The 14,129-nt window shown below is 56.7% G+C and overlaps 1 protein-coding gene across 1 annotated transcript in view; it reads left to right on the top strand.

Annotated features, from left to right (window-relative positions):
- The window catches only part of ALX3 (ALX homeobox 3), a 13,640-nt gene extending 431 nt beyond the window's left edge, over positions 1-13,209 (top strand). Inside the window, exons 2-8 of the mRNA XM_077789008.1 lie at positions 100-238; positions 494-622; positions 7,539-7,950; positions 8,163-8,165; positions 10,922-11,223; positions 12,268-12,330; positions 12,904-13,209. Coding sequence (XP_077645134.1) covers positions 100-238; positions 494-622; positions 7,539-7,950; positions 8,163-8,165; positions 10,922-11,223; positions 12,268-12,330; positions 12,904-13,209 — 1,354 coding nt within the window. The remainder of the gene's footprint in view (positions 1-99; positions 239-493; positions 623-7,538; positions 7,951-8,162; positions 8,166-10,921; positions 11,224-12,267; positions 12,331-12,903) is intronic.
- Positions 13,210-14,129: the final 920 nt, after the last annotated feature.

Raw genomic sequence — 14,129 nt, 5'->3', positions numbered from 1 at the left:
TTTCCGGGGAAAACTTTTTCTTTCCGCGCAATAAATTTTCCACTTACATTTTTTAAGGGAAGAAAATGTTTTCCGGTGCTTTTGCTGCCTCTCTGTCAGGAGTGATTACTGCCAGATTTATTGGGATTTGCAAAGGAGGCAGCGATACCGGGGATCTCCGAAACTTGCCGGGATAATGATGCAGGCAGAGCTTGGCAGCCTCAGATCTGATTTATGGAGCAGGATCTCACCCGTCCCGGTGCGTATAATTCACTGGGATCTGGAAGTGGCTCATTAGGGAATGGGATGAATAAATCCATCAATCCCCCGGGGAGGGGAAGGGTTTTGTCCAGCTCTGCTTGCAAATCTCAGGGGGAATTGGGGTTTTCCATGGTGGCAGCTGGATTGGGATCGGGGCCTCACCGTAGCGATTCGGCATCCCCGGCACAGCACGGGATCAGCTCCGGGGAAAACAGAACCTCGGGGTGGGGGAACCACCCTGGAATCTCCCCAGGCATGGAGAGGCTCCTGCTCCCCCGTGGGAGGGAATCTGGGGGTGCTGAACCCCGGCTCCAGCGATCCCAACGAGCGGGGGAAGCCGGAGCTGGACGTGGTCGCTCCCACGAAGCCGATCTCGGGAACGGTTCGGGTTTATTCCCATTCCCTCCCCAGATCACAATCTCAGTCCATTCACACTGCACAGCCAGGAGCTAAATTTCTCCCAGCCCTCCCAAATCATCACCTCGCTTTTGCTTTTTTCCCCCCCATCTCCATCATTTCCCAGACGTTTTCCAGATAAAACTCCAACTCTGCCCAGGGTAATCGCGTGGAAACTCGGAATAATGGAGCCCAGAGCAAGAGGCTCAGCCCTGCACTAATGATGGGAATAAATTAATTTATTCCCCTCAGGAACTGGGAAATAAATTCCTCCCCACTCCCAGGAATAGATTCCCCCAAGCCAGGCTGTTGCACATCCCATAGGAAGCATAAATCCACATAATACCCAAATTACCCTGATTTACACCCATTTCTCCAGCTGCCGTGTTAATCCAGGGGCCAGATCCTGCTCCTGGTTCTGTAGATATTAAATCCAAAGCGATCCCACTTAATTTAACACCAATATTTGAGACTTACAATTTTAACAAGCTAAAATTAAAAACTCAAAATGATTCAAATCCTACCAAATCCCAGCAAAGCAATTTTGCAATAAATTCCCTTCAATTATAGATGGAATAAATTCCCTTTAATCCTTAGCTGCTTTCCTGATTTTCCAAGCACTATTGGGTTTTTAGGCGTCAAAATAATCATTTTACTCCCAGCTTTTACTGGGATTAATGGCATAAACATTAATAAACATAAATTTGCAGCCCAGCATCTCTCCTAAATCCCACCCACTGCCGGCTCGGCTCGCTGCTGCTTCCAGGCTTCACTTCCACCTTTTTAATATAATATTTATTTTTGGAGCAGCTGGAAGGAAAACAAGCCTGAACTTGCCATCCTGAAGTACTTCCCAAAGCAGCCTGGAAATTCTCCACAGGGATGAGGCACAACTCTTTCCTTATTAAAGCAAAATTCTAGCACAGCATCGGGATCCTGACGGGAGGAGGGATCCCCGCAGTCCCCTCTGCCTCTCGGAGTAAAATTGAGTTTATGGGCCCAAATTACCCAGGGGTGGAATTCTCTGACTGCAAGGAGGGAGCCAGATCCTCTTCTAAAGCAGCCCAAGGGGTTTAAACGAATTTATTCCTGCAGCTCCTCGAAAAGCCATTACCTTCATTTATAAAAACTTGGGATTTTATCCAGCAGTGGCAAAAAAAAAAAATTAAAAAAAAAATATATATATATATATATATATTGTTTTGACACCGGTTTGAAGCGGGCTAAAATAATGTTAATTTTTATTGCATTTTCTTTTATCTCCCCCTAATCTTTTTCCTTGAAATGCAAAGGAAAAGTCCTTGAAAATCAAAGGAAAAGCGCGTGAGACGCAGCAGGAAACGAAAGCGCCGAGCTCGGCGCTCCCGCCGTTGTTTGCCCGGGATTCCGCTCCTCGGTTGTTGATTTACGGCGCGGTCCGACCCAAATCCTGCCCCGGAGCCCGCAGCGGGACAAAACCGGAGCGCCGAGGCTGCAGCAACACACAAAGCAATGAGGGAAAATTGCTAAAAATCGAATTTTTATGAAATTCGCTATTTTCCCGGGAAAATTCCCTCCTTTCCAGTGCTGAGTGTCCATCTGTTATCCACCCCTGCTGCAGCCACATGCGTTGTACGTATAAACGACACAAACACCCGAATTTATATACATTTATGGATTTATGCAGTTATTTGCATGTGATTTCCACATGCTCATCCTCATCTTTCCGTCATCCAGACACAAAATTCCGTGATTTTAGTGTCCATGTGCTGATAACACAAACTAACATGCAAATACACTGTTTGGGGGCAAAATTGTAATTATGTTTGCACAGGATTAACTTCTTGGAGAATATATCAGAATAGCTACATATGTATATTTATATAAATATTAATTAATATTTAAATATTGTTCTATATAAATATGCAAGTATTAATTTGGAATTGCAGAATTACAGAATCCAGAATTACAGAATTCTTCACCCCCTGCCATGGCAGGGACACTTTCCACTATCCCATGTTAACTCCAAGCCTGGTCCAGCCTGATCTTAAATATTTCCCGGGATAGAAAAATATTAAAAATATATAAAATTAAAATATAAGACCAAAAATATTTTGATTCATTCAACATAAACTAGTATTTATAATCATTTATAATATATATGTGGTATGTATAATAATATGGAATCTACATTGATTTCTATCAAATAGATACTATTTATATATATTATATATAGAGTATAATACAAATATATGCTATTTATATATATTATATATAGAGTATAAGAAATATATGCTGTTTATATATATTATATATGGAGTATAATATTATATAGTATATTTTATCTACTGTTATATATACTCTACTATTTATATTATATATATAAATACATACTATTTATAGCTAATATTAATATATTGAATTAACAGATTTAATAAAATAATATGAATATCTAATTTATATCTGAATTACATCTCCAAACCTATTCACATGCCTGTAAAAGACGTGCATGGCCCAGGGGCAGGGTGGATATTTGTACTTTGGCTTTTGTGGAGTCAGGATCAGAAAACAACAACTCCAGCCCGGCTCTGGGATCCCGAATTTTTCCAGCCCCAGCTCTCACTCCCACACGCAAAACAAGCTTGTGACCAGCAAGGGGATTTATTTCTCTCGATATAAAATGTATATAAAAATCACTTTATGATTTCCCCGGGGAAGCCAGGAATTAAATTATTCCTGCCACCAACGTGCACATTCCTGAACAAAATCCCGGCTCGGGATGAAGCCGTGCAGGGAGCTGGGTGAGGAGTCAGAGGGCAGAGTGCAGATGGACAAGGGCCGAGGCTGAGACAGCAGAGTTTGGGAAACCAAACCTCAGGAAGGGCTGAGATTCCCTCCAGGGCCCAGGATGTGTCCCTGGGACAGGGTGGGGGTCCCTGGGACAGGGTGGGGGTCCCTGGGACAGGGTGGGGGTCCCTGGGACAGAGGGGGGCAGGGATGTGCCCAGACAAAGCAGAGGATCCCATGGAACCCCGAGGGGTGCATCCCCCTGGGGACGGATCCCTTTGAGGCTGGATCCCCCTGGGGATGGATCCCTGTGAGGATGGATCCCTTTTAGGATGGATTCCAATCCCCGTGGGGATGGATCTCCCTGGGGATGGATCCCCTGAGGATGGATCTCCCTGAGGATGGATCCCCCTGAGGATGGATCTCCCTGGGGATGGATCCCCTGAGGATGGATCTCCCTGAGGATGGATCTCCCTGAGGATGGATCTCCCTGAGGATGGATCTCCCTGGGGATGGATCCCCTGAGGATGGATCTCCCTGAGGATGGATCTCCCTGGGGATGGATCCCCCTGAGGATGGATCTCCCTGAGGATGGATTTCCCTGGGGATGGATCCCCCTGGGGAGCAGGGGAAGGTTCTGCAGCAGTCCAGCCTTGGAAGAACAGCAGAGCAGGAGCGTGATCTGCCAAATCCTGGCTGAATCCCACATCTTCCTCAGGCCAGGGAAGGACCCCATGAGCATCCCCCAAATGCCCATCCCTTAAAGGACAGAGGGAATGGCCTTTGTTTTGCTGGTCCAGATCCTTTTGCCCACACATGGTGCCTCCCCAGGCTGAGAAGAAACAGGATTTCTTTGCCTGGGATTGAGAGGAGCAGCAGAGCTGGAGATCATCCTCCAAGCTCGGTCAGGAACCACCCAACAGAGCCGGGAATGTGCAGGCAGGAGGGGCCTTCAGTGCCTGATCACCCTTCGGACAGCTGTCCCCAGGCTGTCCCTTCTGCCACCAGCCTGAAGCTCCCGTGTCACCGCCACGCTGAGCTGAGCTGCCTCTCCAGAGCAGCCCAGAGCTTTTCCTCCCCAGCCCCCCAGGATCGGGCTTTCTCCTCAAACTGCCAAAAATCACAAAACCCAACTGCCCTCGAGAAAAGCTGGGCCTGGATGTCCCTGCTGGTCCTCAGCTGCCCTGCCTGACCCTCGGGCTGGGAGGGAAAGCGTGACCCTGGGGAAGGAGAAGCCATTCCCTGTGCCCCAGGCACTGCTCCATCCCCCCAGCATTCCCCAGCTCTGGGGAACCGCAGTCCTGGCTGGGAAGGGATGTTCCTGCAAACCACAGAGCTCTGCAAAGCCTCCCAGCCCCCTGCAGAGCTTTCCGACATCCCAGCGCCCAGGGGAGGAGAGGCAGCGCTCAGGGATGGCTGCAGACTGACTGGAAAGCAAATGGGATGTGAAAAGGGAGGGGGAAAATCCTCCCAGCAAGCAGGAGACAAAGCAAAACCAGCTTTTTTCCCCAGAGGATCCCATCAGAGTCCTCCTGCTGCTCTTGGTGGTTCTCTGGTGAGGCTCACTTGGCGGAAGATCCAAAATCTGGGCCACAAAAGGTCATCTCAATCCAGGAGTGGACCCAGCAGCTCTTCCCCTTACAGAGATGGAGTCGGACACTGTGACGTTGTGAAAAGTTTCTCCTGGAAGCTTTTCAAGTTGCTGGGATCATTCTTTGCCCAAAAATAAGCTGATCCATGGACAATGAACCCCAGCGAGCATCAGGAGCACCGCAGGGACTTCCCTGCTGCAGTCAGTCCCACACTGGCACCCACCCACGGTGCCCCAGGAAGGGGCAGCCACTCTTCAGCCTTTCCCTGACCCCAAAGCTCCCAGCACACAATTCCCAAAGCTCCCAGCACACAATTCCCAAAGATCCCAGCACACAATTCCCAAAGCTCCCAGCACACAATTCCCAAAGCTCCCAGCACGCAATTCCCAAAGCTCCCAGCACATCAATTCCCAAAGCTCCCAGCACACAATTCCCAAAGCTCCCAGCACATCCATCCCAAAGCTCCCAGCACATCCATCCCAAAGCCAGGAGAACGAGGCACCCTGCTCTGGCTCTACACACGGGAAGAACAGGGCAGAGGGTTGGTGGCAGGTTCAGAAGGAGATCCTGGGGGTCCTGGTCCTCATCCCCGCCCACTGGAAGAACCAAATTCCTCAGCAGCTCCAGGAGCCAACACAAACCCCCCAAAATCTCACAAACCCCACGCTGCCTTCAGCTCCAAACACCCCAAATCCCACCTGCCCGAGACCTCCCCACTCACCCAGGAGGGTCCCAGCAATCTCTGGAGCCTGGAAAAGCAGCACAGCCAAAACCAGCGCACGTGGATGGACTCATCCCTCTGCCATTAAATTCCTTTAAATGCCAGCAGTAAAACTGGGAGAGCAACCTTAACAAATTAATAATCCTTTCCAGGAGTTATGTTATGTTTAATAATATTTAATGACCTGACCTGTTGTGAGTCAGAGGCCTCCCAGTCCCTGTTTAGCCATAATTTACAGCACCCCGTGGGCTGTGGACAGTCGAACAGGGAAAATCCTGGCAGCTCCAGCTGCTGCAAAGGGAAAGTATCAGGGGAGGCTTGGGATGCCCAGGGAGCATCACGGGCAATAAAAGGGTGCTCACCCTGCAAGGAGGGAGCCAGATCCTCTTTTAAAGCAGCCCAAGAAGTTTAAACTAATTTATTCCTGCAGGTCCTCAAAAGGCCACTACATTAATGTGTAAAAATTTTAATTTCAACCAGCAGTGGCAAAAAAAAAAAAAAAAAAAAAAAAAAAAAAAAAAAAAAGTTGTTTTGATCCTGGTTTGATTCAGGCGAAAATAATGTTTAAAGAGGGGGCGTTGCATGCTCAGACCCCTCTGTGCAGAGCCAGCCCCTCACAGGATTCTGAAAGAACGATTCTGAGTCCAGGATCACAACCCAGCATTTCTCACAAACGCAGTTTCCCTGAGCAGGGCTGGAAAATGCAGCCGTGATTTACACCACAAATCCATCACTCCCGCAGCAACAACAGCTTTTCCAGTGCCCAACCAACACACCAATCCCCAACCCCTGCCAAGACACACAGGTGACATTTATATCACAAACTCTTTGAAATGAGATTTTCTTGTGATTCCGGATTTTCACTGTGCCTGGGTAACAAAGTCCTGCCCCGGCACCAGCAATGAGAGCAGCAATGTTATTTATGGTGCTTGTTCCGCTGCCTAACATCACACATCTGGCATCTGCCGGGCTCCCCTCCACCTCTTCTTGCTGCTCACTTGCAGTTCATCCCCTCCCTGCAGCCCCCACACCTGCAGGTTGATTTTTCATAGACCTGCAGCAAGGATTGGTGCCCTACAATAAACTCAAAGTGTTGAAAAACAGCAAATGGGGGGTAAAACTTCACCCCTCAGACCAGATTTCTGCTTAGTTCTCCAGGCCCTTTATTCAGTTCCTTCTCCAAGCCATTGAATTCCAGATCTTTCCCCTCATTTTGCACACAAACACCCCCAAAGGTGTGTCCTCCCCCAACCAAGCCAAACCTCCAGGCCTGGGGAGCAGAGGAGCAAAAGGCAGGAAAAGGGGGGAATAAAGAAGTCCAAGCTCTGATGCCAAAGCCAGAGTCAAGCTGGGATGAGGGGATCCCAATCCTGGGGGGTGGAAGCACCAGCGGGGACACTCGGGGAGCAGGCTGGGACCCCCCGGTGCTGGGATCCCCCTGGCCTGCTCCAGGGACACTATGGGATCCTGGGTGCCACGTCCTGGGGTCCCCATCACCCCTGCATCCCCTGTGCCAGGGTCACAATCATCCCTGAAGCAACTCGTGCCAGGCCTCAGCCCTGGCTCTGGGGAGGGGAAGGCTACGAATGGACTCTGCCGAGCTTGTGAAGGGGCAAAGAAACCCGGAGAGCGCCGGGGAGGTGGAAGTTTCTGCCCTGCCTGGTATTTCGTGCTGCTATCAGCAGCGAGGGATGAAGTTTGCGATGGAAGAAGAGCTCTGCAGCTGTAGCTGGGAGCGCAGCGAGGGGGGATCCCTGCCTTGAGGCTGAAGGGATCTGCCCCACGCGGGAAGGTGTCCCCGGCGGGGCAGGATTTGGGATTAGAGGGTTAAGGAGGGCTGGGAGGACGCACGGGACTGGCTGCGGGGCTGGGGGCGGGTGGGGGGTGCGGGCTGGGGGGGCTGCGGGCCGATCCCTCCCTCCCCATCGCCCCCCCGTCCCCCTCCTCCCGCTGCCCCGCACAAAATCCGCTCCCGCCGCCCGTCCCCGTGCCCTGCAACCTGCGCCATGGAGACACCGGGCTGCCCGGCCTTCCCCCCGCCTCGCCGGCCCGGGGGTCCCCCGGGGCTCCCCCGGCCTCCCGCCGCCTTCGCGCTCGGTCCGCCCCGGCGGCCGCCGCCGCTCAGCCCCCGGCCCGGCCGCTGCCCGCCGCCGCCGCGGTGCCTGGGGGCGGCCGGCCCGGGCCCCCCCGCCGTGGCCGTGCTCGGGAAGCCGCTGTGCCCGGCCGGGGCTGCAGGTACCGGGGAGCGGCGGGTGGATGGGGGGCCGGGGCCGCCGACCCCTCCCGGCCCCTCCTGCTTCTCTCGCCCCGTCTCTGTCCGCCGCCCGCGGGCTCGGGATCCGCCGGGAGCCCCAGCCTGAGCCCCCGGCAGCGTCATTGCGCTGACACGCTGCCCCGGGGCTCTCCGAGGCGGCGATGTCGCGATATGGCCCCGTCGGGACCGCCAGGGCGTCCCCCGACGGGAGCGGAGCAGGGAAGGGCCGGTGCTGCCGGGTGTCGGCGGCTGGGACTGTGTCCGACAGAGCGCGGGGGCTCCGGGCCGGTTCCCGTTCTCCAGAACCGACGGGGGAAAGGGGAGAAAAGGCGGCGGGAGAGACCCGGCCCCGCTGCCGCGACGGCGGGGACCGGCCCGGGCTGGGGCAGCCGAGCCCCCGTTCCTGGGGATGGAGAGCGGCCGCGCTCCCCGGAGGAGGCTGCACGGGCGGACCCCGGGCTCCGGGACCTGCGGGAGGCCGGACCGCGGGGCCGGCAGCGCTCCCCGGTGCCCGGTCCGCAGCTCCGGCGCTCCCGGTTCCCTGCGACTCCTCGGTGCCTCGCCCCGGGGCAATGACGCTCCCGTTCCCCAGCACCGGGCTGCGGCGCTCCCGGTTCCCCGGGTCTCCCCGGTAGCCGTGTCCGGAGCTCCGGAGCACCCGGTTCCCCTCGGCCCGGCTGTCCCGGGGCTCCGCAGCCGTGCCCCGGCTCGGACAGGACCGAGCTCGTTCCCGGCCTCCTCCCGCCGCTCTTTGCGCTCTCCCAGCCGGGCCCGTCGGGGGCCGCTCCGGGACTTTCGCTTTAGCGTCATCCCCCGCTTCTGCTTTAACAGAAGAAGCAAAAGGCAAAGCCGCGGGGGCAACGGGAACCGGGTGGCACCGGGCAAAGCCGCCTCGGGGAACAGGTAGAAAAAAAAAAACCGAGAACTGCCGGGAAAAGCGGTCAGGGAGCAGCGGGAGGGCCCCGCCGCGGCGCTTACCTGCTCCGGGGGATGCCGCCGACCCACGGGTGTTTCCCCCGGTTCCTGGGAGTCCTTTCCGTGCCCCCATCCCTTCACTAATGATCCTTTGGAGTTCCTCCCCCTCCCCATTATCCCAGGAATTGTACAGCTGTTTCCCAGCTGCCGCCTTCCCCAGCGCCGCCAAATCTTTCGGGGGGTGTCAGTTTAGGAAGGAGTGGGAGAAAAATATCGATATTTTCCTTTTGTCCCCCGGTGCTGCTGCGTTTATTTAGCTACGTGCCTGTATCCCGCTCCTTCCTGCCTTTTCCTTCTTTCTGGCTATTTATTTATTTGTCTCCAACGCCAAAACCCATGGGTCACTTGGAAATGCGTCGCGTTGCCCTTGAGAAAAGGGGGAAAAACCAAACTCGACGCTTTATGGAGCAGGATTTTATTTTGGTCGGGTTTTTTTTCCTTCATTTTGGTTATATTTGGGTCTGCTCTTTGGTGGGATTTGGTTTGGAATCATTAAAACCCTCCAGCCCAGCGGCTCAGCCTTTGGAGGCCAAGGCAGGGAGGAAATGGCAATTTGGCCTCATTCCTTTGCCGTTATCCATGACCAGACAGGTCAGTGCTGAGAGGGACGAGGAGCAATCGCCCCCCAAACCTCCCCCAAATTACAATTCCTCATTAATTCAAAGCAGCTGGATCTGGGCTTGGCGGCTCCATAGCCCCCAAATTGCCTTAATTAGAAAACAACCAAAAATCCAAACCGAAAGGCCGGAAAAGGCCGTGGTGGGGGCTGCTCTGGGGAGCCCCAGGGGGTCTACAGGGATGGGGACCCCATTTCCCCACTCTGTTGGGATGTGCTGGGGAGGAGGATCCATCCCAAAGGAGGCATTTCCCCTCCTGGCCGTGGGTCTGATCCTGCCCCGCTGAGGTCCCCACCTGCAGAACCCCCAAATCTCTGCTGGTGGCTGGGCTGGGATCAGGGCAAACGCAGCATTTTTGTCACTCAGGTGACACCTCTGTGTCCCCTCAGCAGACGGGGGACCCCAGGCACTCCTCCCCATCTGCTAATTCCCCACTCACTTCTCCTTTCCCTGGCTCAGCCCAGCGGGGTCCCAACAGCCCCCGGAATCATCTGGAGCTGCCAAGCTCTGTGTGTCCCCATGTGGGGACAAATGACCCTCCTGGGGGTACAGAGGTGGCCCCCAAAACGTGTGGCAGGGATTTTCCTCCTTGATCCCATTGCATCATCCACCCCAGAGATGCAGCAGCACCCAAGGGAAGGGGAGACCCCTCAGATTTCTTGCTCTGGTCCCAGAGGAGGATGAGGAAAGGGAGCTCTTCCTCAGCAGAAAAAGCAGGGCGGGATTTTTTCCTCCTTTCCAAGAGTTTTCCCGGGAGCTGCAGCTCCAGGGAAGTGCTGGCTCAGGGGCACAGAGCTGCCCTGAGCTGTCTGGGGGACGGGGGGCTGGACACGGCCCAGAGCAGGGGTGGGTTCGGGGTCACTGCTGGGCAACGTGGCTCTGCTCTGGGCTCTGAGCCGGGCTGAGGCACCAGCCTGTGCGGGAGGAGAGGGACGAGGAGAGAGACGAGGAGAGTGGGATAAACTGTCTGCAAACCCCCCAGTGCCCACCTCCTCTGCCCCATCCCCTCACAGTCACAGCATCCCAGCGGGACCCTGAGCCCCTGCTGCTCCAGCCAGGCTTCCCCCACCCTCCAGAGGCTTTTCCTGCCCGCAGCTCCCACAGTGAGCGTGGATTTTGCCCTTCTCGGGGATGGATTTGCCCTGCTGCGTGTCCATGCTGAGCCCTTGCTCCTGGGGCAGTGCTTCAGCATCCCCTGGGATGGGATGGGATGGGACGGGACGGGACGGGACGGGACGGGACGGGACGGGACGGGACGGGATGGGATGGGATGGGATGGGATGCCAGGGCTGTGGCACGGACAGCTCTGGGCTTCCTTGGCACTGTTAACACCTCCTGGTCCTGTGCCTCTCCCCCCCAGGTGAGAAGGGCTGCAAAGGTGGGTTCCAGGCGATTCCTGCAGCCTGCAGGGTCCCCCCGAAAGCCCCGGAGGACTTGGGGTGCCCACTGGCAGCACCCCTGGGCAGCCTCCGGGACTACGGGATCCCCGAGCTCCCCGAGCCCCTGGGCAAGAGCAAGAGCAAGAAGAGGAGGAACAGGACGACCTTCAGCACGTTCCAGCTGGAGGAGCTGGAGAAGGTTTTCCAGAAGACACATTATCCTGATGTCTACGCCCGGGAGCAGCTGGCACTGCGCACGGACCTGACCGAGGCCAGGGTGCAGGTATGGGCACAGAGGGATGGGCATGAGCACCCAGGGGCTGCCAGGAGCGGGGGCTTCCTCTGTCTGCAAGGGTGATGCTGAGATAGAAGCTGGTTTTCCCTTGAAAATGCTAAATCCCAATGGAAAATTCAGGTCATGCACCCTGTGCACCCTCTGCTGTGGTGTGGGTGTTGGTTGCCTCTGAACCCTCTGCATTTCCCCCCTGGACAAGCACCCAAAGGGTGGAAAGAGCCAAAATTTGGGCGGTCAGTGTCAACCACCCCCCCTCAGAATACCCTGATGGTGATGCCCCCCATGCAGCCATCACTCCCACCCGCCCTTCCCAGCTCAGTGCTGGGAGGATCCCCGGGAGCTCCGCGCGGTGGGGCTGGGGTGGCACAGCCTGGCACCATGTGGGGCAGGACGAGCCTGACCCTCCCGGCTCGGCGGCATCCTCCTGCAGGAGCTGCTGCCAGGGGTGTCTCCATGAGGCTGGAGCGGCAAGAGGAGCCTGAGGGTGCTCCCAGCAGGGAGGACACGAGGGGTGGAGGGTGAGGAAGGGAGCAGGGAGCACCCGCGGGGAGCTGCCATCCCCAGGAGCGGGAGCGGGGACAAGGCACAGGCAGGGGAAGTGTCCCCAGGAGCCCACCGGAGCCTCCCTACCCAGATTTGGGGTGGACTGAGATGAAACCACCTGTAGCCACGAGAGCTTCAAGCCAAGCTCCGGGAGGTGCTGCTGGAGTTGTCCCCACCCCAGCACGGAGGGGACATCTGCACCCAAAAAAACCTCATTCTGCAGCAAAATCTGGGATAAACAAGTCCCAGAAGCAGCAGGGAGAGGAAAGGGGAGCGGGACGGTTCATTTTTGGTGCGGGACAAGATATTCCCGGTGTTGGGAAAGGCCAGAGAGCTCCAGCTGAGCACAGAGCAGCTCCCTGTGCTCGGCTCCGGCTCTCAACACCGTGCCCGGCCCCTTCTGCTGCCGGGAGGAGAGCGGACCTGGCAGGAGGCTGCGGTGGCCAGGGGAAGGGTCCCCGCACCTCAGCCCCCTCCTCCACCCGCCAGGTTTGGTTCCAGAACCGCCGGGCCAAGTGGCGGAAACGGGAACGTTACGGGAAAATCCAGGAGGTGAGAGATGGCACCGGAGCTGCTGCAGCCCCGTGTGCCCCCGCTGCCAGGGGAGGGGTCCCACCGCACCTGGGGGTGCCCCACATCATCCATTCCTGCCCCTTCCCCCCCGGTTTCAGCCACCCTCGGGAAAAGTGCGGCCCGGGATGGCAAAGAGGGAGGATGGCATCCCTCCGGGGCAGGTTTTGGGGTGTTCCTCCTGAAGACCCCTTTAGCTCTCTCCCATCCGTCTGTGCTTCCTGCCCCAAAACTGCCTTTTCTTCCTCCCAGTATCGAAAAGCATAAAAAGAATTTAAAACAGCTTCACGCACGTCCCTGAAGCCAAACTCTCCCGGGGGGAGTATTTCAACCAGGACTGAATCCCCCCAAGGCCAGAAATGAGAGCAAAGGCATCGCTCCCTTTGCACCTGTGGGTGGGGGGGATCAGGGCTGAGAAGGATCATAGGTGGGCTAAGAGGAATCCTGAAGGAGGGCAGTGGGATCTAAGGCAGAATGGGAGGACACTGAGCGGGCCGTGATGTCCCCACCCTCATTTTTGGGCTTTTTTTTTTTTTGTTGTTGTCGTTATTTCAGCTGCAGAACAACCTGTGGCCGAGCCCTGGGAGCCCCCCGGGGCTGCTGCCCCCCGAGAGCATCCCGTCCCCCTGCATGTCCCCGTACCCCCCCGCTGCCAGCAGCGGCTTCGTGGGCATCCCCGCGTCCCCGGGCCCCCACCCGGGCATCAGCAGCCTCTACTCCCTGCCCGGGCTGCCCCCGCCGGGGCTGGCCCCCCGCCCCTTCGAGCCCCCCGCCCAGCACCACTACAAAGCGCCCAGCGTGATGCCGCTGAGGATGAAGAGCAAAGAGGGACCCGGGAGCCTCCTGAATTGGGCTACATGATCCCCCGCGGGAGGGACGCGGAGCCCTGGTCCCCCCAGCGCATCGCCCACCCCCGGCAGCAGCGGTGGGGCGGGCTGCTGGGGTCCCCCGCACCCCCTCTCCGCACGGCCCGAGCTGCCCCCACCCCGCTGAGAGGGGCCCGGCGAGGAGAAAGGAGCGCCCCCAAACCCCAGCACCGGCTGCTCGGACCCCGGGAAGGGCTGTCCCGGCGACCTGAGCCCTCCCAGCATTCCGGGACTGGCTCGGATGGAGATCCCCGGTGGTTCCCCCACCCCACCCGAGCCGGGCACTGCCGGCCGTGCGTGTGGCTGGGGAGGGACTGTGGAGCACCAGGGCAGCGGAGTTTTGGGGGCCATTCTCCCCTCCCCACCTGAAGTTTGGCTGCTCATGTCCTGCCCAGCACAACCAGCAATGGCAGAAATTGGGCTCTTCCTCTCCCAGTGCCATACTGGGAAGACTGGACTGGGACAGCTGCTGGTACTGGGGGTTACTGGGAGCACGGCCAAGGAACCCCAAAGCCTCCCCCAGAGAATCACAGCTCGTTCTGCTCCCTCCTGGAGAGAAATAAGGCCCTGGCACAATAAAGCATCCCAAATTAAAGGCTGTTTCCCTGGGGGGGTCACCCTGTTACCCCTCAGGGAGGAGTTTTAATCCCAGCAGGATTAAAAAACCCTCCCAGGTGCTCCAGCTGGGGTGTTGGGGCACAAATGGGTGATTTGGGGAGGGGTTTCTGCATTTTGTAGGGTCCTGCACATTACTGCTGGTACCTGCAAGGCCAGTCTCGGGGGATGGGGCACCTCATCATATCCAACGTGGATTATCTGTACTGGGGGTCCCTGGATGGGTTCCCTGAGTCCCCCTAAGAGCTGGCGTGTCCTGTCCCCCCTTCACCCACCGTGACCTCCCCCACTGCAGGGAAA

Source organism: Lonchura striata, chromosome 30 (assembly GCF_046129695.1).
Source record: "Lonchura striata isolate bLonStr1 chromosome 30, bLonStr1.mat, whole genome shotgun sequence".
In the NCBI taxonomy this organism is placed as follows: Eukaryota; Metazoa; Chordata; class Aves; order Passeriformes; family Estrildidae; genus Lonchura; species Lonchura striata.
This window is presented reverse-complemented; position numbering and strand designations above follow the sequence as displayed.